This window comes from Notolabrus celidotus, chromosome 1 (assembly GCF_009762535.1).
Source record: "Notolabrus celidotus isolate fNotCel1 chromosome 1, fNotCel1.pri, whole genome shotgun sequence".
NCBI lineage: Eukaryota > Metazoa > Chordata > Actinopteri > Labriformes > Labridae > Notolabrus > Notolabrus celidotus.
Window position 1 is genome coordinate 9,199,734 of NC_048272.1, and position 22,849 is coordinate 9,222,582.

The 22,849-nt window shown below is 38.9% G+C and overlaps 4 protein-coding genes across 7 annotated transcripts in view; 1 reads left to right on the top strand and 3 right to left on the bottom strand.

Moving 5' to 3' along the window:
- Positions 1 to 712: 712 nt before the first annotated feature.
- Positions 713 to 2,291, bottom strand: si:ch211-213o11.11 (probable G-protein coupled receptor). Its single transcript, XM_034691872.1, has one exon. The coding sequence runs from the start codon at positions 2,209 to 2,211 to the stop codon at positions 931 to 933; it is 1,281 nt and encodes a 426-aa protein (XP_034547763.1). The 5' UTR covers positions 2,212 to 2,291; the 3' UTR covers positions 713 to 930.
- Positions 2,292 to 6,238: 3,947 nt separating this feature from the next.
- Positions 6,239 to 11,111, bottom strand: LOC117812335. 3 transcript variants are annotated; one of them, XM_034683045.1, is made up of 6 exons: positions 10,855 to 11,111; positions 10,412 to 10,581; positions 10,158 to 10,314; positions 7,495 to 7,670; positions 7,112 to 7,187; positions 6,239 to 7,032 (listed from the first exon to the last, which is right to left on the bottom strand). In XM_034683045.1, the coding sequence occupies exons 2-6, from the start codon at positions 10,562 to 10,564 to the stop codon at positions 6,830 to 6,832; spliced, it is 765 nt and encodes a 254-aa protein (XP_034538936.1). In that variant the 5' UTR covers positions 10,565 to 10,581; positions 10,855 to 11,111; the 3' UTR covers positions 6,239 to 6,829. The 3 variants fall into 3 exon arrangements, with proteins under 3 accessions (XP_034538936.1, XP_034538920.1, XP_034538926.1); XM_034683029.1 differs by having other exon boundaries at positions 7,112 to 7,343; positions 10,855 to 11,102; XM_034683035.1 differs by lacking the exon at positions 10,855 to 11,111 and adding an exon at positions 10,661 to 10,730 and having other exon boundaries at positions 7,112 to 7,343.
- A 179-nt stretch (positions 11,112 to 11,290) lies between these two features.
- On the top strand, positions 11,291 to 18,922 carry rrp9 (ribosomal RNA processing 9, U3 small nucleolar RNA binding protein). 2 transcript variants are annotated; one of them, XM_034683010.1, is made up of 15 exons: positions 11,291 to 11,526; positions 11,662 to 11,753; positions 12,155 to 12,267; positions 12,349 to 12,416; positions 13,742 to 13,783; positions 13,889 to 14,015; positions 14,150 to 14,274; positions 14,378 to 14,470; positions 14,593 to 14,693; positions 14,789 to 14,923; positions 16,163 to 16,225; positions 16,334 to 16,491; positions 17,101 to 17,180; positions 17,328 to 17,401; positions 18,690 to 18,922. In XM_034683010.1, the coding sequence occupies exons 1-15, from the start codon at positions 11,443 to 11,445 to the stop codon at positions 18,790 to 18,792; spliced, it is 1,458 nt and encodes a 485-aa protein (XP_034538901.1). In that variant the 5' UTR covers positions 11,291 to 11,442; the 3' UTR covers positions 18,793 to 18,922. The 2 variants fall into 2 exon arrangements, with proteins under 2 accessions (XP_034538901.1, XP_034538909.1); XM_034683018.1 differs by having other exon boundaries at positions 11,299 to 11,526; positions 16,334 to 16,479.
- Positions 18,923 to 19,565: 643 nt separating this feature from the next.
- grm2b (glutamate receptor, metabotropic 2b) overlaps positions 19,566 to 22,849 on the bottom strand; it is a 39,677-nt gene continuing 36,393 nt past the window's right edge. The window contains exon 6 of the mRNA XM_034683000.1: positions 19,566 to 21,184. Within this exon, the coding sequence (XP_034538891.1) occupies positions 21,111 to 21,184 (74 nt within the window). The 3' untranslated portion in view covers positions 19,566 to 21,110. The remainder of the gene's footprint in view (positions 21,185 to 22,849) is intronic.

Here is a 22,849-nt window from a genome sequence, read left to right on the forward strand (position 1 = left end):
TTGCACTCATTAGTTTCACCTGTGTCATGTGTTCCACACCTGTGTTAATTACTCTATGTATTTAGTTCCTCTGTTTCCCCTGTCCTGTGCTGGATCATTGTTAGTCATCATTGTCTTCACTTTGAATTTAGTTCCTTTGTTTGTACCTTTTCTCTCTAAAATTAAAACCTTTATTTTTCTGCACATGGGTCCTCGTCCGTTTTTCCCCTTCAGCTCAAGACTACTTTGACAGGACATGTGATGGACTTTTAATGTACGCAGAGGCTGCTGTTAGTCTCGTGGTGTTTTTCACCTCATTGCCCCTTCAGTGTAGTAGATTAATGATTATAAATAGACAAGTGAAAAAAAAAACGTAAATTATTCCCTGCTGTCATGAAATACAGAATTATTGATGAAAACACTCTATGGTCAAATGGTCATAATTATTGTATTGCCTTATTTCCAGGACTTAATATGTTTATATAACCGTTTTTTCTGAAAATAAGTACAGGTTTTACTCTGGTAATGTACTGAGGGATTAAACTCTTACTTATTATGAGAAACGTTTACAGTAACCAGAGTTTATTTGCACATTTAAAGACATAAAAAACAATCTTTTTTTAAACAAAAGTGACGTGTCTCTTGAGTATAATAAATTAATAAATCATGCAAAACTAATACAACAATACAACAAAGAAATGCTCATACAAATGTAACATTATTAATACCTCATATTAAAACAAATAGGGAGTTTGACAAGGGAAATTTCCAGGAGCGCAGTGCATTTGTGAAAGGGGATATAGAAACAAAATCTAATTGATAAATAATTGATGCTATATTTTGGCTTTGAGCCATAGATACAGTACATATTGAAGACAGTCAAACTTAACTCCAGTGGATCACATGTAACTTGTAGCTTAAATAGTCCTGCTGCACAACAGTGAGGTATATCTAAGTGAACTCCTCTGGGATCTGTCCTGGTATTCTGAAACCAGTCTGCCCGGTTTGATCCAAAGTGTTTCTTGGACTGGGTGTGACAATGCTTGCCTGTGTCTCTATGGTGCAGCTGGTTCTGTGGAGGAACTGCAGGAAGTTCTCATGGCATGAGCCGTCATGGCTGGTAACTGGCAGCTCCATAGGACGGGCCGAGTAACAGCGCCTCAGCTTCCACAGCTCCTCTCTGATCTGCCTGTTTAGAAGCCCATAAAAGAACGGGTTGATAGCGAAGGATGAGTACGCCAACCAAGTAACTGCTTCCTCTAGACCCTCGGGAATTTTGAGCGTTGTGTTTAGTGTCAGGTGGAGGTGGAATGCAAAGTAAGGCAGCCAGCAGATCAGAAACTGTCCAACTATGACCACCAGAGTGAGAGCAGCTTTGCCCCCACCAAAAGGCTGCTCTCGCATAATCCTACGTGGTGCATTACGAGTTGTGATGATAGTAGTCTGGCTGTTTATGGAGTCAGAGCGATGCTTTAGTTGATTAGTTGTCCACAAGGGGAGAGGTCCATGCTGACGGGCGGCTACACGGGCCACCTTGTACACATTACAGTAAACTGCAAAGATCACAACAGCAGGCAGGCAGAAACAGGTGATACTAAAGAGCACAGAAAAGACTCGTCTGTGGTCGCTGTGGCTCCAATGCAGCGAGCAGTGTGAAGCACTGATGGAGCCAAGACTCCTATATGAAGGCCAACCAAACACAGTGGACAACCCCAGCACGGCAGAGGCCACCCACACCATCACTATCACAGCTGCAGTCAGCTTCAGAGTCATCTTGACCTCATAACGCATGGGGTGGACAATGTAGTAGTACCGCTCTACGCTGATTGCTGTGATGGTAAAGATGGAGGCAGCGATGAGGATCACATTGAGAAAGACGTAGATCTGACACTCCAGGACAGTGAACATAACACCAGCAAAGTATGGAGAACTGGACATGATCCCAAGAGGCATGAGCAGGATGGCACACAGGAGGTCCACTGCACACAGGTGACACACAAAGGCAAACTTCCTGAGATGTGGAGCTTTGATGACAACAACCAGGACAGCTGTGTTGGCTAGAAGTGCTAGAATGTTCAGCATCACCATGCAAAATATCCCTGTCAGGTCCTTGAAGCGTGTCTGTGGGTTGGGAAAGGTGCCCAACTGCCTGCTGGGAGCTGAGGGCAGCAGGGTCCAAATAGTTCTGCTGTCATTGTGCTCAGGAACCAGTGCTGACCTGATTTCCTCCATTATTCATTGTAAAGATTCCAAAATAAACATCTGTAGTCCATACTCCTCCATTGTTCAGTGACGAGACAAGAACCCTTCAGTCATCACTGAAATCCACTTCACACCTGTGTTGAAGAAAATTGAAAAAGAAAAAAGTTAAAATAAGTCTTGTTAGTTATTTGGATATCTGTTTTATTGAATATGGATGATGTTATTTAACATAGCTCCAAAATAGTTCATGAAACTAACTCAGCTCAACTCAAACTTTGTTTTTGTATTTATAGAGCACGTTTAAAACAACCGGGGTTGACCAAAGTGCTGTACAGATCAAAAGCAGCAGAAATGACAAACATAACATACAGTGCAATACTAAAATACAATTCTAAAATACGTAAACACAGTGCAAATATATAATAAAATAAGATAGAATAAAATGAATTCAAATTTAATTAAGATTATGCCAGATGTCCACTCAACCTTGATTAAAAGCCAGGGAGAAAAGGTGAGTCTTAAGAGAGGATTTAAAAACCTCAATTGATCCTGCAGAGCAGATATGTTGGGGCAGGTTGTTCCAGAGCCGAGGGGCAGCCGCCACGAAGACTCGTTCACCTCTGGTTTTAAGCCTCGAAACTAAGATGCTTGAACAAGAATTTGTAGCTTTGCTTATTTTACGCTCTTGTTCCTAGCTGGTCATTCACAAGTAATGCATTATTAGAATATACCTTTAATACAAATACATGTAGTCTATACTCTTGGTTCTCAACTGGTAGGACTCAGAGGTGTGTTGGGTTTGGGGATGTGTGCCCGGACAATAATTGTGGCAAAAAGTTTGCTTTTCCTTGAGTGTGAAAGAGTAAGTTTTAAGGTAGTTCCATCAGGACTGCACTATTTGGCAGTAGGGCTCTTTTATGAGAGCTCCCTGCCCTTCCATGTGCATATGTGGAAGCCTGAGGAGGGGAGAGTAAACCTCCCATGTACATACATGGGAGGAAGAGAAGCAGCAAAGTCCCACGGGTACAGAGCAAGGCAGCCATTAATGACAATACATATGAAACTGATAAAATCAGACACAGCATTCCTCTTCATGCAGTGGAATGCTGTGTCTGATATAGAGGAAAAGCTAAAATAACCTCGATGACATCAAAATGACATTATAAAAGTTGACCAGGATCCTTCAGAGAAAGAAAAAATATGATACAACTGTTGACAACACATTTAACCTTTGAGTGTATAATTGTTTTGGATCCCCTGACTGATTGGATGATATACATATTAAAATTGTATCAATAACTAATAGTAAATATTTTAAAAAAGACTCTTCAGAAGCTCCATAACCTCCAAGAGAACATAAATTATTATGTACCATACATATAATTGAAATAACTAACCTAACTGTAATTTAATCATTATTAGCTCACATGTGTGGGATTATGTAAGAAGGGTTATTCTGTATTTATTGAAAGAGAGACAGGATCAATAGAAATAATTTATGGAGGTCTCTCCTCCATCCGTCCCCATCCTTTTGAAATGAAAGATAATGAGTGTGCTTGTTACAGCCCAGCTGCAGGGAACTGGCTACATTGATTAATATGTGTTCAGTGTCACCCTGCTGGACACCATCAAAGAGGTAACTTCTTACCATGACCCTTGATCAGAGTGAGACTCTTTTGTATAAATCAAACAGAAAGTATTCAGCAAGTATTTATGTCACACTTCTGATCATCCATGTTGCCTCCACATATACTCATATCTTCCATTTATCATAACCAGATTTGAAATGTATGACTGTGGAGGATGCTGTGTCCTAAATACATGTGCTCTCTGGTTGCCAGAAATCTGCTGATGCTCTGCCCCTGCTGTAATCTTCTCTGGTAGAGAGCTATTGGCATGCCACGTTTGCACTGAGATTTATCCCCAGGAAGGACTCGTAGTACATGTACATTTTTAATGCACATTATATAAGTGTGTCCTCATTTTCCTCATGTTCCAGTTGCAGCTCAGCATATGCTGAGTCCACGTTTTTACCTCTGAGGCAGATGATCATTTTCAGCCACGTTCATGTTTATTTGTCCCTCTTAAAAACTTTTCTGACCATTAGTTAAGCAAAGAAACACACAGTGGATGTTTCCTCTACTCTGGTTCTTCTTTGTTGCCAGTTTTTAATAGGAAGAAATCACCATTACATGTAATATTTCTGCATTATAATAAGGATTATAGAATTATACAGCTTTTTTAATCCCTCACAAAGCTGCTGTACAGAGTATTTACCCTGTGCAGGGAAACCCCATAATCCCACCCATTGTGCTGGCATTCTTAATTATGTTAATACCCAATTTAAATGCAATCTGCAATATAATCTGTAATGGTTATCATTTCAATGAAAAACTAATAATAATTGTTGCATATCTATGAAAATGTATTAGTTTCAATGGGTAATGTTGGAACAAAAATAACTATGAAAAAAATAACTACTACTTTGAATAGATTAAATTAAAGTTGAATCACATTAAGACACTGGAAATGACCAGTGAATGGTGTTAAAGGACACAATCAGAAACAATTACATTGATTGATATGAAACACAAAAATAATTTTAGAGCATAAGATAAGTGTCTATCTGTGATAGGTTGGCAACCTGTCCAAGGTGTACCCTGCCTTCTGCCCGAAGCCAGCTGGGATAAGCTCCAGCCTCCCGTGACCCCTAACAGGATAAGCGGTCCAGATAATGGATGGATGGATGGATGGATAAGAGGTGGCTGCAAAATAATCAATTTCCATTCATCTGTGATTAGTTGAGATGTTCTTATGGGACTTATCATCTGGCTAAAACTGACTGAAATCTTCAATATTCTTTAGATATCACTGGTTTCTAGCACCACTGTTTGCTTGAAAGTATTCTGTGGTGTTTCAAAACCCTGAATTCAACATTAAATACAAAATTTTAACAAGGATTATCATGTCTAAAGTTGTCATAAGTTCAAGAGACAGCAAAATGAAAGGACTTCATAAATCAAAGTGTGATTTGTAAAGATTGTATACCCCTTTAAAGACATTCCTGTATTCTCTGACACATTTATCATAGTGTGTTGCTGTAAGTGTTTTGCTGGTATTTCTAATCCCTTGATTATTTTAATGAAATAAAATAGAGCATTGATGGGGATAAAGTATACACTACTGGATAAACCTTTGTGGAATTCAGAGCTATGGCACCATACTGAGAAAAAAGGCTACAGATTTTCTTCAATTATCAATGCACTACTTTCCGCATGTATTTAAGCTCCACTGATTATCAAAGCTAGCTTCTCTGAAACTACTTACTTACCGAGCAACTTTTGGCTGCAGGTCTTCTAAAAAGTTTTGAAAAAGTTGAGTTCCTCCTAAGCATGGTAATGGTTCCTTAAAAAGCGTCAAACTCTATGTTCAGGTGGAGTTCCCAAATATATTAGAACTGTGGTTCACGTTCAAAGAGATCTATCAGGAACTGGCAAAATCTGGGAGAAGATCCCCAGGGAGAGCTGACACTGACAGATAAAGAGAGGTGTTGAGTGTGTGTGCGAGTGTGCGTTCACTGAGACACCACAGCTGGCTGGGTGAAAGGAGAAAAGGAGGAGCCAACAACTAGTTTGGTCAAATCCTATCTTTCAAGGGATGACGAGTATATCAAACTGCCACCCACTGACATACAGCATACCCCCCCTCACATACAAACACACATACACTCTTTCATCCATCAGAATGTGGCACGGACTGTCACGCTGTCTGATATGTTTCAGTCTTTACACACACTCCTTTATTGTGCTTCTCAGAGGAAGAACAGATGCTTAAGTATTTATATACGTCTTCAGCGTATTCTTGCAGTTGGCACACAGCGTTCACTTATTTACACTGATTTACTTTGATCTCTTTACTTGTAATAACACTGACCTTAACAATTTCTAACTCTACACAGCAGATGTGGAGGATGCTCATTGCTTACAGGAGCAGAGACAGGGCTCAGCGCTGACATCTGTTGGCTGCTTGTGAAAAGAAAACTCCATTCCCATGAGAGTATAACATAACATAAAACTTTATTGACTCTTACACAAACACAACAAACAGAGAGTTGACAAAAAGGTTATGGAAGCAGGAAGATTGAATATCACTTACATCATAATTTGCAACTGCAAAAATACTACTCTAGAAACACAGTATCATGGTGTAATGCACAGTTTGCCGTCAACAAGTTACCAACTACGCCCCTATTATTTGAAACCATTCTAAATACTCTACTTTTAACATGTTTTACATAAAGTTTAGCTGCTTGAAAATTCAACCCAGTGTAAATAATTAACAGACTAAGCACCTACTACCTCAAATGACATAAGACACTTGCTTTTTATATTACTCATGGTTACACATGTGACATTATATAGTGCAGTTTGAAGTCTTTGTTACCAAGTTAATTTTTTAGAACACACACAAAAGACAAAATAACTGTTAAAACAAAAAAGGAAGATTTATAAAAAGTTTGAAAAAAAAGGTACCAGCTTCAAACACTAGATTTTAATACTTTATCAATGATTTGTGCATTTAAAAAAAGGCAACCTGTCACTATCCAACATTATATTGTGACCGGTACATTAAGGCAGACTCAAAAAGGCTATAACTGTGAATCACTTCTCATGGCTCCATTTTCAGGCAGGAGTGAAGCATCTGGGCAAAGGCTTTGTTCAATAACAGCTTTGTGTTCAGCTTTGCCCAAACCCAGTCTCTTCTTTAATAGTTTGTCCTCATTGTTCAACTTTGTGCGTATTGCAGTTTTGATTTGGCTGCCATCGACCGCAAACTTGACCGCCACATGATCTGAAGGAAGAAACATGATAAATCAAAGTCACACACGAGTGTCTGCAAAGAAGTTCTGCAACAAATCTACAAGACTTACCAATTACACTCCTCAGGATCTCGGGTGGCAGCTGAGGCTTGTGGCAGTCTTCTCCAGTGAAAGTACTCCTGCGGCCCTGCAGAGAATGAGTGGCCAATGTCTCTCTGTCAAAAAGGATCATCAGTAGTGCTGACGTGTACTTCTTATAGTCTCCAATCTCTGCAATGCGCTCATAAAGATTTTTCGGCACTTGAATATTCTCAGCAAGATACACAAAGTTGACATGATCATCCTGAGGGCAAACAAAAAGACACATATTGAGGAAAACACACATTAAACAAGATATGACATTGCCACCTCTGGGAAATTATATACAAACTGTTTTTTATTTGCAATAACAGGAAAAAATATGTAAGTGCGACATTAAGTTTATGAGCGCTGACCTCAGGGATGTCATGAACCGCTCTCATCTCTGCCTCAGGTTCAGCCAGGAAAGAGAGAGTTTCATCCTGAGAGCCCTGTGGTGCGACTGCTGCCTCGCCTCCTTGGAGAACGTGATCCAGTGTGACTCGTAGTTCATGTGCTGTGTGCCTCATCTGCATCATGAGAGCGTTCATCTCTGGAGAAGGGGAAGATCACTTTAGAAATGCAGGAGTAGAGTACATTTTATTATTATAGTTATTATATGGGGTGTTTACAGCATTGTTTGAGGGCATTTTAAGGATCTTAGTAAAACCACTTACAACTTTTAAACATGTGTTTAACCAAACTTGAATTCAGAAAACAATAGCATTTTTTTGCCAATCTTTTATTAAATTCTAAAAGTTAGTTATGTGTTCCCAGATCATTTCATACCCTTGTTTAAAAAAGGTACGCAATTGCAATAATTCCCTTTATTCCATTTGAAAACAGTTTATTTGACATATTTTTTATTTTCACATTAACTCCACAAAAAGTATCTTAAAAAGGGTTTTGGTTCTTAATGTAAGATATAAAGGAATGTTTAAAGAAAATGTTCATGAAATGCACAAGAAAAGTATTTCAGGATCAATTTCATTTAATTCTTAAAAAATGTAACATTGCAAGCACACCTGTAAATAATGTTATTTTTAGCCTCTACAGTTGACTTAATGTCCACTGACTTAAAGAACCTCAGGGTAAAACCAAGCGGCAACCTCCGGTCTCAAACGATGAAGCCCATGCGGAAGTGTTATAATCTGCAATTCATCGAGAATAAATTCACGAATAAATTCAGAATAAATTCAATTCACAGTATGAATTTATTTCTAACGCGACGGTTCAAGAGATATTAAGATTACGAGTTTTTGCCCAAATATTGACATGACAGAATTGACTCCCGGTCGGGAACACATAGCTGTTGGCTATGAGGCTCAAACTCCGCCCCTTTACGTCACACTATGGCTGTTTCCGAAACGGCCTGCTACATACTACTTACTAATGTAGTAGGCAGTAGGTATTGCCTACTACATACTGCATTTGAATTTAGTATGTAGTATGACTGTTCTGTCCGATCTGTCATGCAGCATGCTGAGCCAGACTTCGCTGGATTTCCGGTTTCGGAAAGCGGAAGTAAACAACGGCGAAGCCGATAAATAAAAAGCTTATTTAGCATCCATTTATGATTTAAAAAGTTAGGAAGTGGTTTATATGTAATTTGATAACTTTCACAGCACCCAAAAACGGATTTCCTCCCGTCAAAAAATGAGGAAAAAGAAAAAGCAGAACGAGTGCTATGCATTATGGGAAACAGTACGCGAGGAAGACTGGTCCGATGCACACTGAGATATTTTCCCGAATCAGTAGACATCCGGGGAGTTTTGGCATACTGCAGATTTTGCTCTTGTTCACATACTACTTACTACATACTGAATTTTGGACATATCAGTACGTACTGCTAGTACAGTAGGCGATTTCGGAAACAGCCTCTGCCTGGTTGAGTTCAGAATTTCCAATATGGCTGCCGCTGTCGATTGGCTTCAAAACAGCGCTCAGGAGCAGATGGGTGACGTCACGCATACTACGTCCATATTTTATACAGTCTATGGGTAAAACCTGCAAATACCCCCAGTATACTGGAAATACTTTGTTTTTGAATGAGCAGCTGTTTTCCTTTATTTTTTAACATATAAAACCATTCTTATTCAAGAACTGTTTTGAAAACTGTTAAAAAAATAAAGTGAGAGGAACAGTACAGCATAACCTCGAGGCTATGTTGTGAGGCTGAAGACTTTCCTGTGTACAGCTGATTTTTATTAAATAGCTTTAAAGCTGCTAAGAGGAACTTTTAGTCTGTGTGGTTTTTGGCGCCCCCTGTGGGCAAAGATGTTCATCAATCACTTTACTGATCTTGCTCTGTACACTCCTGAAAAAAAACTCATTTATTTTCCTTTTAAGAGTCGAATGAGTCATTCATTCGGCAAAATTTACTTTGGAAATTGTAAAGATGAGCTGTGTCTTTGGCTTGCTGTTGACACCTAACCCCTCACAGCACTTCCAGACATTCAACTTACATCATAATAAAAATGTCAATATTATCTCTGATGATCTTGTGTGTTTCTGTAGGTCATCAAGAGGTACCAGAATTGATTTGAATCTGTTTCACAACCAGTTTAAAACTACCCAGAGGAGTTTTTACAAATACTTTGAATACATATTCTTACTAAACAACATTGCACTGTAGCCTTTATGCTTATATTTTAAAGCAGTTATACATTTCCCTTCTGTTTTTGCAGAATCTGTATTTTTTTGCTGTTTGCTTAAATGATTTCATTAGCAGTCCCCTTTATTGTTTTGTCTGCGCCTTGTTTTGATTTTAAGATGTCTTCGTAGAAGCATACAGAATTGCCTTGTTGTCGAAATGTGCCTTATTAATAAATTCCTTCAACCTTACTTTGTAAACTATATATTTTTTCTACATTAACCCTTCCATCTTTACAAAAATGACAAATACACGACCTCACTGAAATCTGCAGCCCTGCTCTTGTGATAAAAATTAGTCACAAACAAAAGTAAATATGTGTGGTCTCAGCAGCTATATTTTTTGTTGCATATTAAAAATAAGAACTCAACAACTTTTTCCACCCACCTTTCAGCTCCCTCAGCTCTCTCTCTGCCAAAATCCTACATCTGCGCTCGTACTTAAGTTGTGCCTGCAGTTGCTCTACTTTCATAAGGAGGCTGATGGTGTCTGTCCTGATGCCTGGACTTGAAACATTTTCTTCATCAAAATCAATGTTGTCTTGCTGCAGAAGAAGAAAACAAATGTTGAACAAATTGTTATGTGTAGCTGTGAGAAAAGCAATTTTTGAATGCTTAATTATAAACGTAATATTCTCCAACCTCGTTATTGGGAAAAGGTGAGTAGCTGGATTCCTCAGCCATCCTGTACTTATCCTCCACTGTGTCACAGCCAAACCCCTGCGCGTCGGGGCCGATCCTTATCATCTTGACTGGTGGTTGTGTTTGCGCTCCTGCGTCTCTTTTAGGTGGCATGGGGGTTTTATATGAATCTGGCGAGAGTCAAGATTTGAGCTGACACATAATGCATTGCTTTTTCTGCACAAGGTGTAATAAAACTTTAACACAAACTTTTTTAGTCCCTTAGTTGACCTTAAATCCAACACTGCAAGGCAATAACTGGAAAGTTTGTTCAGGTTGCATCCCCCTCCCCCTCCAACCCCTCCTACTAGCCTCAGTTGGACCCCTGACTGTTAAACCTATCCCTAAACACATTATCAAAATCATGTCAATTTTTGATGTCACGCGAGTCACGGGAGGCTTACCTGGCTGTTCAGCGCGATTTCAGAATATACAGCAACAACAGTCACTGTGGACACAGACAGCGCAGTAAATGAAAATACTGCGTAGTACAGGAAGTAATAGTACTACTGCAGTAGTACAGTAAATAGATCCTGACACAATTATGGCTCATTTTTTAACATCCGTGCATAACGTTTCCGGTTCAGTATTTGTGAAATACTGCTCCTGTATTTCTCATTTAGTATATGCAGAAGTCATATGTGCAAGATACCTATGTTTTGAAATATATATTTTTTACAATAATGTCCGGAACAAATCTGCGAAAACTTATTCCCCGAGGGAAGTATTTTGCCCCAGTACAGTTTCCTGCTCACACAATTTCGCTGTTCAACCAATGAGGATTCAGCGTTGTGGGGAAAGGCGGGACAAAGAGGAGCACGTGTAAATATCAGCCAATCAGCGTCGGCGCCGCAAAACGTGTCTTCAAATGCCTCGTTTGGTTGCAGTTTACCCATGTGGGTCCAATGTTGACTTGCTGTGAAGTAAAGTTGTGGTGTTAACTCCATAAACTGTTGTTGATTGAGCCGAAACGCCGCTTTTGAAGTTTCACCATGTCTTCGTCTTTCTTTATAAAGAAAAAAGGAAACCCTAAAATAATGAAAAAGGGGAAAAATACAGCGGGGCCAAAACGCAAGGTACGTAAGCTAGCCTGTTAGCAACTGAACTGAGGTACTGTAACATTTTTACCCATGTGACTTATTCGATTTAAAGCTGTTAATGCTGTTAATATATGTCAATACAAACTCTCTCTTTCTTTTGTCTTATGACAGGGCGATGTGGATTTGGGTAAAAACAGCAAAGTTCCAGCGAAGAAACCATCGAAATATAATGACGAGATATCCAGTGACTCTGAGCCAGAGAGGTTGGTTTATATATGCTCATTTGCAGCTAATAAACAGCATTTATACACATAACCTTTATCAAGCAATCAATCTTTATTTGTATAGCGCCACATCACAACAAACGTTATCTCCAGACGCTCTTACAAACATAGCAGGTCTAGACCACTCTATGTCAAATTATGAACAGAGACCCAACTTCAAGACAGGGTAAGACTCAGTCTTACCCCACCTTAATCCATCATGAGTATTGCACATCACAATATTTAGCTAGTTACAGTGACGAGGAAAAACTTCTTCTTAACAGGCAGAAACCCCGAGCAGAACCTGACCCTTGTTAGACAGCCATCATGCCTTAACCGATTGGGATAGAGGAGAATAAGAGACAATCGTTTTAATGGTTTTATATTTTTTACACACGCAGTCCTGCAGCTCTCAGGAAAAGGCAATCCAAAGAAGAACACGAGTTTGATGAAACGCCACAGGAGAAGAAGCTTAGATTAGCCAAACTTTACCTCGATCAGCTAAAGGAAGAAGGTAAGCCTTGTTACATTGACTGTAAAGATCTTACATTGAATAGCTTGACCGTATTTGCTTATATTATGATCTGATCATCAGAGGAGAAGAAAGCAGAGGATGACTCCTTTGAGACTGATCTAATTGCTGGAAGACTTCAAGAAGAAGTGGTAAGGGTGTTTTCTGTGCCTCTATCAGTCACCTTTCTTCTGCACACCAGCGCTAAAACAATCGTATTATTAAACAAAATGAATCCTCTGTTAAAAAAATAGTTATCTGAGCATTGATCCTGTCCCATGCCCCCTTTAATGCAAAATGGTGCTTTATACGTTTATCTTAAAGCTTGACTGTGAATAGCATCTCTGTTGGTGGCATTCTTGAGACTTCACACTCCTACTGCATTAAATAAAACTGCTCTCACTGATACTTGAAGTTTTGGAGGATAGCACTCTCTAATGCTCTTCCTGTTGACTGTGATATAACTAGGGTTGCAAAATTCTGGCAATTTTCAAAGTTGCAAACTTTTCATGGGAATAAACAGGAATAAACCAGGACTTTACTAAATTGAAGGTTGGCTCTTAATATGGTACTTGGGAAGAGCCCATTGCCTGAAAGGGTTTAGCAAAAATGCAGAGGCTAGGCTTGAGAAGCTTGAGGGAAGATGATTTTTTATTTTCATGTTAAATGGGACTTTGATGGGGGGAAAGAGGCTCTTTTCATTTAACATTTTGAATGGGACTTTGTTGGGATTGCATTTTTGTTAATTTGTGAATGGGTTGGGTTGGGGGGATGAGTAAAATTTAACTCAACATTCATGTTTTTGTTCTTCAATGAAAGAATTGAAATCTGTTTTAATTGTATTATTTTGGATGGATGTCTGCTTATAACAAAACAAATATTTATGCTTCTATATTATACCTTTCCATTAAATTACCCTCAATTCTCAGTTAATTCCTATACATTCCCATTAATTCCCATGGAAAGATGACAATTTGGAACATTCCCAAAATTCCCCAGCTTAACTTCCCATGGAAATTTACCCGAAACTTTCCCGAAATTTACCAGAAATGTTCCACCACTTTGCAACTCTATCTATAACCATTGGTTTTTGAAACTATTGCAATTATTTTGTGCCATAAGTCTTATTAAACAAAAAACAGTAACTTTCAAACGTAGTGCTGAGCTCTGCTTTGAAAATGTAATGCAGATTATAAAGAACATCTCTTAATCAATAGCAGCACTACACTTCTTTCATACTTTGGCAGGTCCCATGGTTTATAGAGTGTTCAATGTGGGCAATTCAACAGATTGCTGGTATATATTGTGTGAGAGTGTAGATTTTAAAATTCAAATTTTGATAGGTCAGAATTTCTGAAATTTGGGGAAGTAACCACACAGTTATCCTTGTTTGTAAGAATAGAATAAAGCATTAATGTGTAAGGTCAAACGCCACTCTGGCCTATGATATTGATCTTGCTGTGTCTGTGATTTTCAGCTTGAACAAAAAGGACTGCTTCAGCGACTTATTGCTAAAGAAGTAAGCAGTGTTTTTTTTTATATTTTTAATCTCATCTCCTTGTCCAGTGTTTAAGACAAAAAGCTAAAAATCAGACTGACATTGGTTGAATTTCCATTCTTTCAGCTCATGCCCCCTGATGCTTCAGAGATCAGACTGTTAAGAGGACACAAACTCCCAATCACCTGTCTGGTCATCTCCTCTGATGACAAGTACATCTTTTCTGCTGCTAAAGACTGCTCTATCATCAAATGTTAGTATGCAAGAAAAGCTTCCGATCTAGTACTTAAAAAACTTGTCTTAAAATGAACACTAACCAGTCTTGTTGCTGAGGCTTATGGTCTGATTTATCAGTCTAAGTTGAGTATTTTTTTTATCAATCTCCAGGGGATGTTGAGAGTGGGAAGAAACTCCATACAATACACGGTGGAAGGAAAGGCACAGAAGACCGGCATGTTGGACATACAGCACACATCCTGTGTATGGCTATATCATCGGATGGAAAATACTTGGTTAGCAGTTTTATTTCAGCGTAGCATGCATCTGACAGTTTTAGGAAACAGGTGTAAAGAAATGGTTATTGATGCCTGTCTCCCTTTCGCAACGCTTGTTTAGGCCACTGGAGACATGAACAAACTGATCATGATCTGGGAGGCAGAAACATGTAAACATCTTTATAAATTCACAGGACACAAAGGCCCAGTGTCGGTTCGTACTTCCTCTTTTTCTCTCACTTGCATTAGAAAACCTGTGATGTCACAGTTGTGTAGTGTTAATCTATATTTTTGAGGTCCTCCTATTGATCATATCTCATCCCATTTCTTCCTCAGGGTCTTTCATTTAGGAAAGGAACTCATGATCTCTACAGTGCCTCCCATGATCGCTCCATTAAAGTGTGGAATGTGGATGAGAATGCCTATGTGGAAACTCTGTAGGTGACTGATCAGAAAATAATTAATCTAACTGTCACACACTTGAGTTTGTCTTTAATTGTTTGATCTAAATTGTGATTGTTACTCTCTGAAGATTTGGGCATCAGGACGCAATTACAGGACTGGACAGCCTGAGCCGTGAGCGCTGTGTGACAGCAGGAGGGAGGGACCGCTCAGTGAGGGTGTGGAAGATAGCTGAGGAATCTCAGCTGGTGTTTCATGGCCATGAGTGAGTGTCTTATCTGAATCTCATCTGTTATTTCTGTGATGCTGTATGCACCATTTGGTCCAGATGTGTTGTCAAATCCACATGAAATACAACAGGGCCAACTAACAGATAAAATCACAGTTAAAATGATCAAGTATGAGAGTGCTAGTTTTTAAAGATTATTACAATTAAATTGAAATTAAGATAATTGATTTAATACTCAGTAAATATGATGTTATGAAAGTGTTTTCTTTTTGTTTTATTTGTTTCATAAGACTTCAAAAGTCATATGAAACAACACTTTTATAAGTCTAACACACCAAGGTTGATGCTCAGAGATTTTGCTAACCGTTTGTCTTCACCGTCACCACAATTCATGTAACTTTTTTGCCATTGTCAACATGACACTCTGGTTGACAGGTTGTAATCTCCCTGCACAGCCTCATGGAGGTCGATCGTCTGAACCAAGTGCCTCAAGAATTTCTTGGAGAGGAACTGACAGATATTGTTTAAGTGTCCGTGAAATCAGAAATTGTAGAAATGATCCGGCTCTTGAAGCCTCTCACATCATAAACCATCCACTTTTAGCTCTGACCACACACACACACACACACACACACACACACACACACACACACACACACACACACACACACACACACACACACACACACACACACACACACACACACACACACACACACACACACACACACACACACACACACACACACACACTTCTGTACAGAAGTATCGGCTTCTGCTGCACAAAAGGCCATCATTAAAAGTTTGGCTCTCTTTCTCCTTTTCCTTGTTATGCTCTGCCAACAAAATTTGCTCACTTCCACAGCACATCAAATTAAAAATAAAACAGTTAGCTCTGACTTCAGTGGCCTCCGTGTTTGCAGCACTGTGACAGCTGGAAGTGTGAAGTCTTTGTTTTTTTCACTTTTCACACATGCAGATGTTCTCAGGGCTGTGGCAGGTTCTTCTGACGTTGGCCACAACAAGACAAAAACAATGTGAAGAGCCAAACTAAATCAAATCTGAGGTGTATATTTGAACATCATGAAAGCTCAGTGTTTAGTAAGCTTTTGAAGACTGTATTAGGAACATGTAAACATCGGACAGCTACAGTAGTGAATTCAAACATGGCAAATTTCAGGCGAGCCTAAACCTGTGCAGTAATGAGACTGACAGGATACCAGACTAATAACTAACCCTCATGTATGGCTTAATCACTGCTGTGTCTCACTACAGGGGTTCCATAGATTGCATTCAGCTAATAAATGAAGAGCACATGATAACAGGAGCTGATGATGGGTAAGACATTCACATCCCCTTAAGTCACATCCCAGTTTAGCCCTAACTCACAGATTCTCTTCATGAAAACTTCTTTCCCCCTCTCCTAAACAATCTGAACCGCTTCAGCTCCGTGTCTCTCTGGAGCGTCAACAAGAAGAAGCCTCTCAGCACAGTGAAACAGGCTCATGGTAACCATGGTGACGTGGGATTGGAGCAGCCTCACTGGGTCGCTTCGGTGGCAGCGCTTCAGAACTCAGATACCGTCGCCTCAGGTGCTTCCGGCTGTGAGAGTCCTCCTTACCAGCTTTCAAATAACACACACACGCACACACACTACATATGATCGACAGGACAGACTTGGTTGAAGATTTTCATGGTTAAAGCTGGGGTTGGTAGTCAGATTTAGTTACGCTTTTTGTTATACTAGTTAAAATGATCTTTATGTCCTGATGGCAATCAATACATAATGTGCCTGTAGGGTCCAATTTATGAATCCAATCAAATCCCATTCTGCCCGCCTTCTGCACGTCCATTTCATGTTTGTTTCTGTTTTTAACTTTTATGATGGTAATGTTTTGGTATTTTCTTACCGCTGAGCGAGACATCAGTTGATATAGTGCAAAACCCAAACGATGTGCTGAGGACCGGTTTTGAATCAGTCACGGTCAAATGGGAAATGAAATGAAATGCTACATTCAAATTCATGCTAGTTTTCTGTGACTACCATCCTAGCTTTAACTAAATGAAACCAAGTTTTATTGATAAACTCCTGATTAAGTGTCCCACACACTCGTATCCAGAGCTGTCACTGCAGTTATTTTTAGCTACACTCCCAAGTTTTCGTAGTTTTGTTACAACAGTTCATTTATACAAAGTTTGTTCCCTCTGCTCAGGTTCACACAACTCTGTGGTGCAGCTGTGGAAGTGTGGAGAGAAGTACCGGAGGCTGGAGCCTCTATTCAGCGTACCACTGGTGATAACTTTAACTCCCTATCTCTCTTTCTCTTTTAAAAGGTCACATTAACATACAACACGTTTTCCAGCTAATTACACACCTTTTTTTTTACCTCTACAATAAATCAGTCTCATTTCTTCTCTCTTTCTCCTCCTCCTCTCCCAGCCTGGCTTCATCAACAGTCTCAAGTTTTCCAGCAGCGGGCAGTTCTTGGTGGCAGGAGTCGGACAGGAGCACAGGTAACTGAACTAATGATCACGTTTCCATAGAAGCTGCCTGGAGGCAACCCTATAAAGTACCAGATGTCAATGCAGGTACATGGTCAGTGGATAATTGTCCACTAGATGGCAGTGTTATCACTTCTTCTGAGTTCTGTCACAAGAAGTGAGAGGTACTTCAGATTGTAGTTGTAAATTGTTAAAGCCTGAGGATGTTTTTTTTTTATTTTGTGAAATACATTTGAAGAGAATTATGTTTGTATTAGTTAGAATAAGAAAAGTGCCTTAATGGATTTATTCCAAGTGGCATAGAGGGAATATGTAGCTCATGTTCTGGATGCTTTATTTAAAATGGCCCATGTCCTTTACAAAATACAGGCCAGAAAACTGGAAGAATCCGACTTAAAAGTACAACAGGAGTCTATTTTTTAAATATATATGGTCATATCAAATGTTTCTGTCACTGGAGTTAGAATAATAAACGGAATTGTAAAAAAAAAATGAAGTAAATTCTTTAGAGACAGATTTTGCTCTCTAATAGAGAGAACCAAAGAAGACCAGCCTCAGCTACAGACTGGATGAGGAAAAACTATCTTCTCTTCTTCATGGGTGCTTGCTGTTGTTTTTCTGTTTTGGTGCAAAACGTATCTTTTTTTACCCCATTGGTAGATAAACAATATGCTACATGAACTATGGTTATTTCATGATGTGGGTAACCCAGTCAGTTACCCTTTGGACATTTTCGTACCTGACTTTGTAACCACGTTGGGACACACCTTTCATAGTTTGATCAGAAATGGGTTTCCAGCTGTGGTTGAAATCAGGTTTTATATGATATGAGGTTTCCTCTAATCCCTGAGGTTGATAAAAGCTCTCTGATAACAATCACATCTGACAGTTTGATCATAACCTGAAGTTTATCACGCCTCCAGCCATTTTCAGGAACTTCTGCAGCAACCAGCTTCATCAGAGCAGACCATGGAGGCTCAGGAGCTTCACAGTTCAATACCACTTCTTATAGCCAAGCAGAGTTCTCAGTTTTATGATCCCTTCTGAATACAACATGGCTGGTTTTAATGGATAAATGATGTGCTGATGACGCTGTTAACCACAGACTGTGGTCAGATATGAACGTTAGAGCTGCTTTTTTTTGATGGATCAGTGTAATAGTGCAACTATCTGATGACAGAAAAGGAGCATGATTATGAACAAGCTTTCATCTCTTCTCTCTGGTTTTGTTTTGAGTTCTATCGACATGATGCAGACTGTTTTTATCTGTACCTCTGATCTCATGTTTGTTTTTCTCCAGGTTGGGCCGATGGTGGAGAATAAAAGATGCCAAAAATGGGATCTATGTTATTCCACTGAAAAGGAAACCACCTATTCCAGAGGAAGCCAAGGTGGATGAATAGTGGACTGCTTAATGTCTTTTATTTTTATAATTTAAAGTGTATCTTTTTTTTGTTTATCTTCCTTTATATGAAAAGAATCTGCAGATATTTTCAAATGGAACAAATATTAAAGCAATTTGTTCATAAATGATTTCACAAGAAAGTCTAGTCTGTGTTTTTTATATATTTTTTATTTCAGATTCAGTTTTTGAAATAGCTTTAAAACTTCAGGAGTGGAATCTACAGCATGTGCATGTTGGACTTTGTGTGGATTTGCACATAATTGGGCTGCTGAAGGAGTTGGTACATGGTGTCTGAGCTGACAAAGACCCTAGATCAGAAGATCCAAACGTTTTGCTTCTAATTATGTAGCTCATTGTCTTTTGAGAATTATTCTGAAAGTTCCTCTCTGGAAGTAAGATGATAATTTGCAGTAGCGTCATGCTTCTGTTATCTTTTAGTTACATTTAAAAGAGGATTCATTAGTAATACTCCTGAAATGTGCAAAACGAAGTTCCTCAAGTGTCCACTTGAAGCTGACTGCAAAGCAAAGGAATCCACAGCAGAGCCCTTGTAAGTTATTTTTTTTAAATTATCAGAGGTTGTTTCAACCCCAAGGATTATTTATCTGTATTCTGAAAGCACGTGCGGGATCTTAGCAACATCTCTAACAAAGGAACATTATCATTGGTGTTCAGTGTGACGAGCAGTCAAAGGGACTGAAGTCATCTGCAGGGAATAGCAAGTGGACTAAAATATTAACACATCAATACATGAAATGTACAGCAGCCTTAGTGTTTTGGTGTCCTTTAATCACATATAACAGAGTAATTGGTCAGCACAGCTCCAGAGAACAGTTGCTTTTATCTGATGTCAATGATTTCTCAGAGGTATAAGGTATAAGTCTCTTGGCACTTACCTTAGTTTTACAGGAGGTGTCCTCTGTGGCTCTACCAGATCTGTCTATTTGACTATCATAATTGTGTTCTTTTATCTCTGCTTACTATTTAAGTGGGAAAAATAAAATTTCCACCATATCACCATTACTGTTTAATATATTGAGTGTCCCATTTAATTATGTCCTCAAATCTCTCAAAAGTGCGGAACTCTAAGTTTTCATCAACTTCCATCAAAAAGTGAGACTCGGGTGAACACCTTACAGGCACCGTACATGTACAATTACACAAAATCAATTTATAAAGAGGGACAAGGTTAGGTTGTATGAGATATGAGCACCAAATATAAATCCAGGTATCTGAACAGAAGTAAAATCCATGCTGCAACATTTGAGATAATCATCTCACTGTGTTTCCTCCAAAACATTAGAGTAAGCAATCCATAATAGTTCAAGGCAGAGTTCAGCATATTTGAATGGGGTTGTATGAGGTACATGTCATAGTGTATTAACCACAGGGGATGGCAGTCAGCTCAGCCCTTTGTTAAGAAAGCGTCCAGACAACCAGAATTGAAGCTAGGCCATCAATCACTATAGACAGGGCCAGCTGTATCAACATTTTTAACCAAGACTGACCAGGACCCTTGGTCGCTAATACACTAACTATTGGCAAGTGTCTCATGCAATTCCATTTCAAAATAAATAAATTTCAAACTAACCCTTTAATTCAACAAAAAAAATTGGACATGCCTATAAAAAGGCAAATTTTGTGCAGAAATGCTAATGGTTTTAGCCTAAAAAGCTGCCCTTGGTTGGAATAGAGTGAACAGCGGGTGTGAACCCAAACACATGGGTCTTTAATCTTTTAATATTAAAAAACATTTTATTTACATAATTACAGAAAAGCACACGTTGTTATACCATTAAACACATGTCCCTTATATTGTCTAGTTGTCTACTTTTCATCACATTCACTATAATTAGTCACATTTTTTATTTAACATAAGGGCTAAATTTATTTCACAGCATTTTTTTATGTCATTGTCTACAACATTTGGATATAATCACAGCACTGGAAGGACGAGATAAGAACAGCTGTTTGTTTGTTTAACACTATTGCTTCACAAGCACCCATTTGACAACAAGACTCTTTAGGACAAGGCACGGTGCATTTAATCACATCTATCTGTAAACCAAGGAGATCACAGCATATTAAGTCTATACAAAAAAAGGCTTTACAATTGATACATACTGCTCGCTGTGGGAACATCATTTAGCTTTCACAGTTAGAGTTAGCCTGGCTGCTGTCAGTCAGTCTACACTGACAGAGTTATCTCTCTGCAGCATGTTGGATGGCATGGGGACTCCAGCACACACAGGCCTGTTTCATGGAGGGATGACTGATGGTGGGAATGGTCTCTTGTGCTTCCAGAGAAAACCTTGTTCACAAAGAGGATGTTGTCGAGTCCACCACCTCGCGGCCGTTACAAACTGCTGGCACGTAGTTGGAGGCTGATCCTTGGAGAGTAAACACAGCAAAGTTAGCCAGACAGGAAATTTTCCACTGTTGGAAAATTCAACTGTAAAGCAGAGATAATAAAACCTAAAGGTTTATGGACACGGATGGTACAGATCTGTGCTCTTTTCTTTTGCTGTTTCAAAAATATATCGCTATTTATCTTTAGGAGCTCTTCTTGCAGGGAGATAAGTGACAACTAGTAACTAAGACATTTTTATTGTGTTTAATTTCCCATTTGTGTTAAATTCTTGATTCTTATTGGACAAAATCACAGCACAAAGTAAGCCGGAGATAGATAGATAGATAGATAGATAGATAGATAGATAGGTAGATAGGTAGATAGGTAGATAGATAGATAGATAGATAGATAGATAGATAGCTTGTTGACACACATAATACCAAATCAATCCATGGAAAGGAGTCCGACACATTTCACCACTGCTTGTTGACACTGTGGCAAACATTTTAGTTTATTTTGGCATTCTGAACTGATATACATTGCGGCAATAACATTTCTTTCCATCTCAGGCTTGTCTTGAGAGCTGGGAAATAATGACACTTATGCAAAAATATTAGAGCAGCCTGAAGAGCTACTGATCCATAACTGATGGGGAAAAGTTGAGCGAGATCTTATCCTGCAATCCAGGCAAGAGCAGAACTGACATCTCTAAGCTTTCGATTGCTACAAAGTAACCATTAGTGGTAGTGAAAATAGCAACAGTGTTAAAGTTGTGACATTTGCCTCGTTTATTTTTAGAGGTGTGTCAACTGCAGAGCTCTGAGAAGAAGGAAAGCTTAATGAGGACAGAAATGTCAAAACAAATATATCTGCAGAAGCCCTTGTCGAATGTTACCATCAAAGGAAATGTTGAATATGAACTTTAACAAACAAGCAGGCAAACGTTTTAACTTGACCGTGGATTGAACTGCTCAGTTTAGTGTAAACTTGTACAGCAAGGAGGCTGATAAGAACCTTGGCAGTGTTAAAGACTGTGTTATATGGGGGACTGAAAATAATCTTAACATCAATCAGTGGTGGACAGTAACAAAGTAAATTTACTTGAGTACTGTACTTAAGTAAATTTTTTGAGTATCTGTACTTTATTTGAATATTATTTTTTGGGGAAACTTATTACTTTTACTCCATTACATTTCTATCAGTGCTCTAGTCTCACTAGGCTAACTCACTACTTTAGCTTTGAAGTCAGCTCATGAATTCCCTTATCTTTTCTGAAATCTGATCCCTAGGTTGAACATGGAGCAAACACAGAGCAAATTTCACTCAGATCAGGCAGTTAATTTAGAGGTGATAATGATGGCTATAATTCTCCACCGGAGCACCCATGGCCATATCTTCAGCCCGTGGTAGAGGTTTTTGAAATGAAGAATGATACGTATCGTTTGAATTGTTCTCCCTGTTTCCCACTCTGCTCAAACATACAAACATTCACTGTCCAACCTGAGAAAGAGTGTTGAGTTACGTAACATTTGTTTCATTCCAGATGAACATTTCAAACTAAGTTGTCTGTGCTTGGAGTAACTAAGTTGCTGTTTTTATTCCATGGTATAGTTTTTAGAGATTTCAAGTAATGATTTCTAAATAAATATCATGTAACAGAATGTCCTCCTATTTATTCTTCACTGCACTTATGTATTTTGAAAAT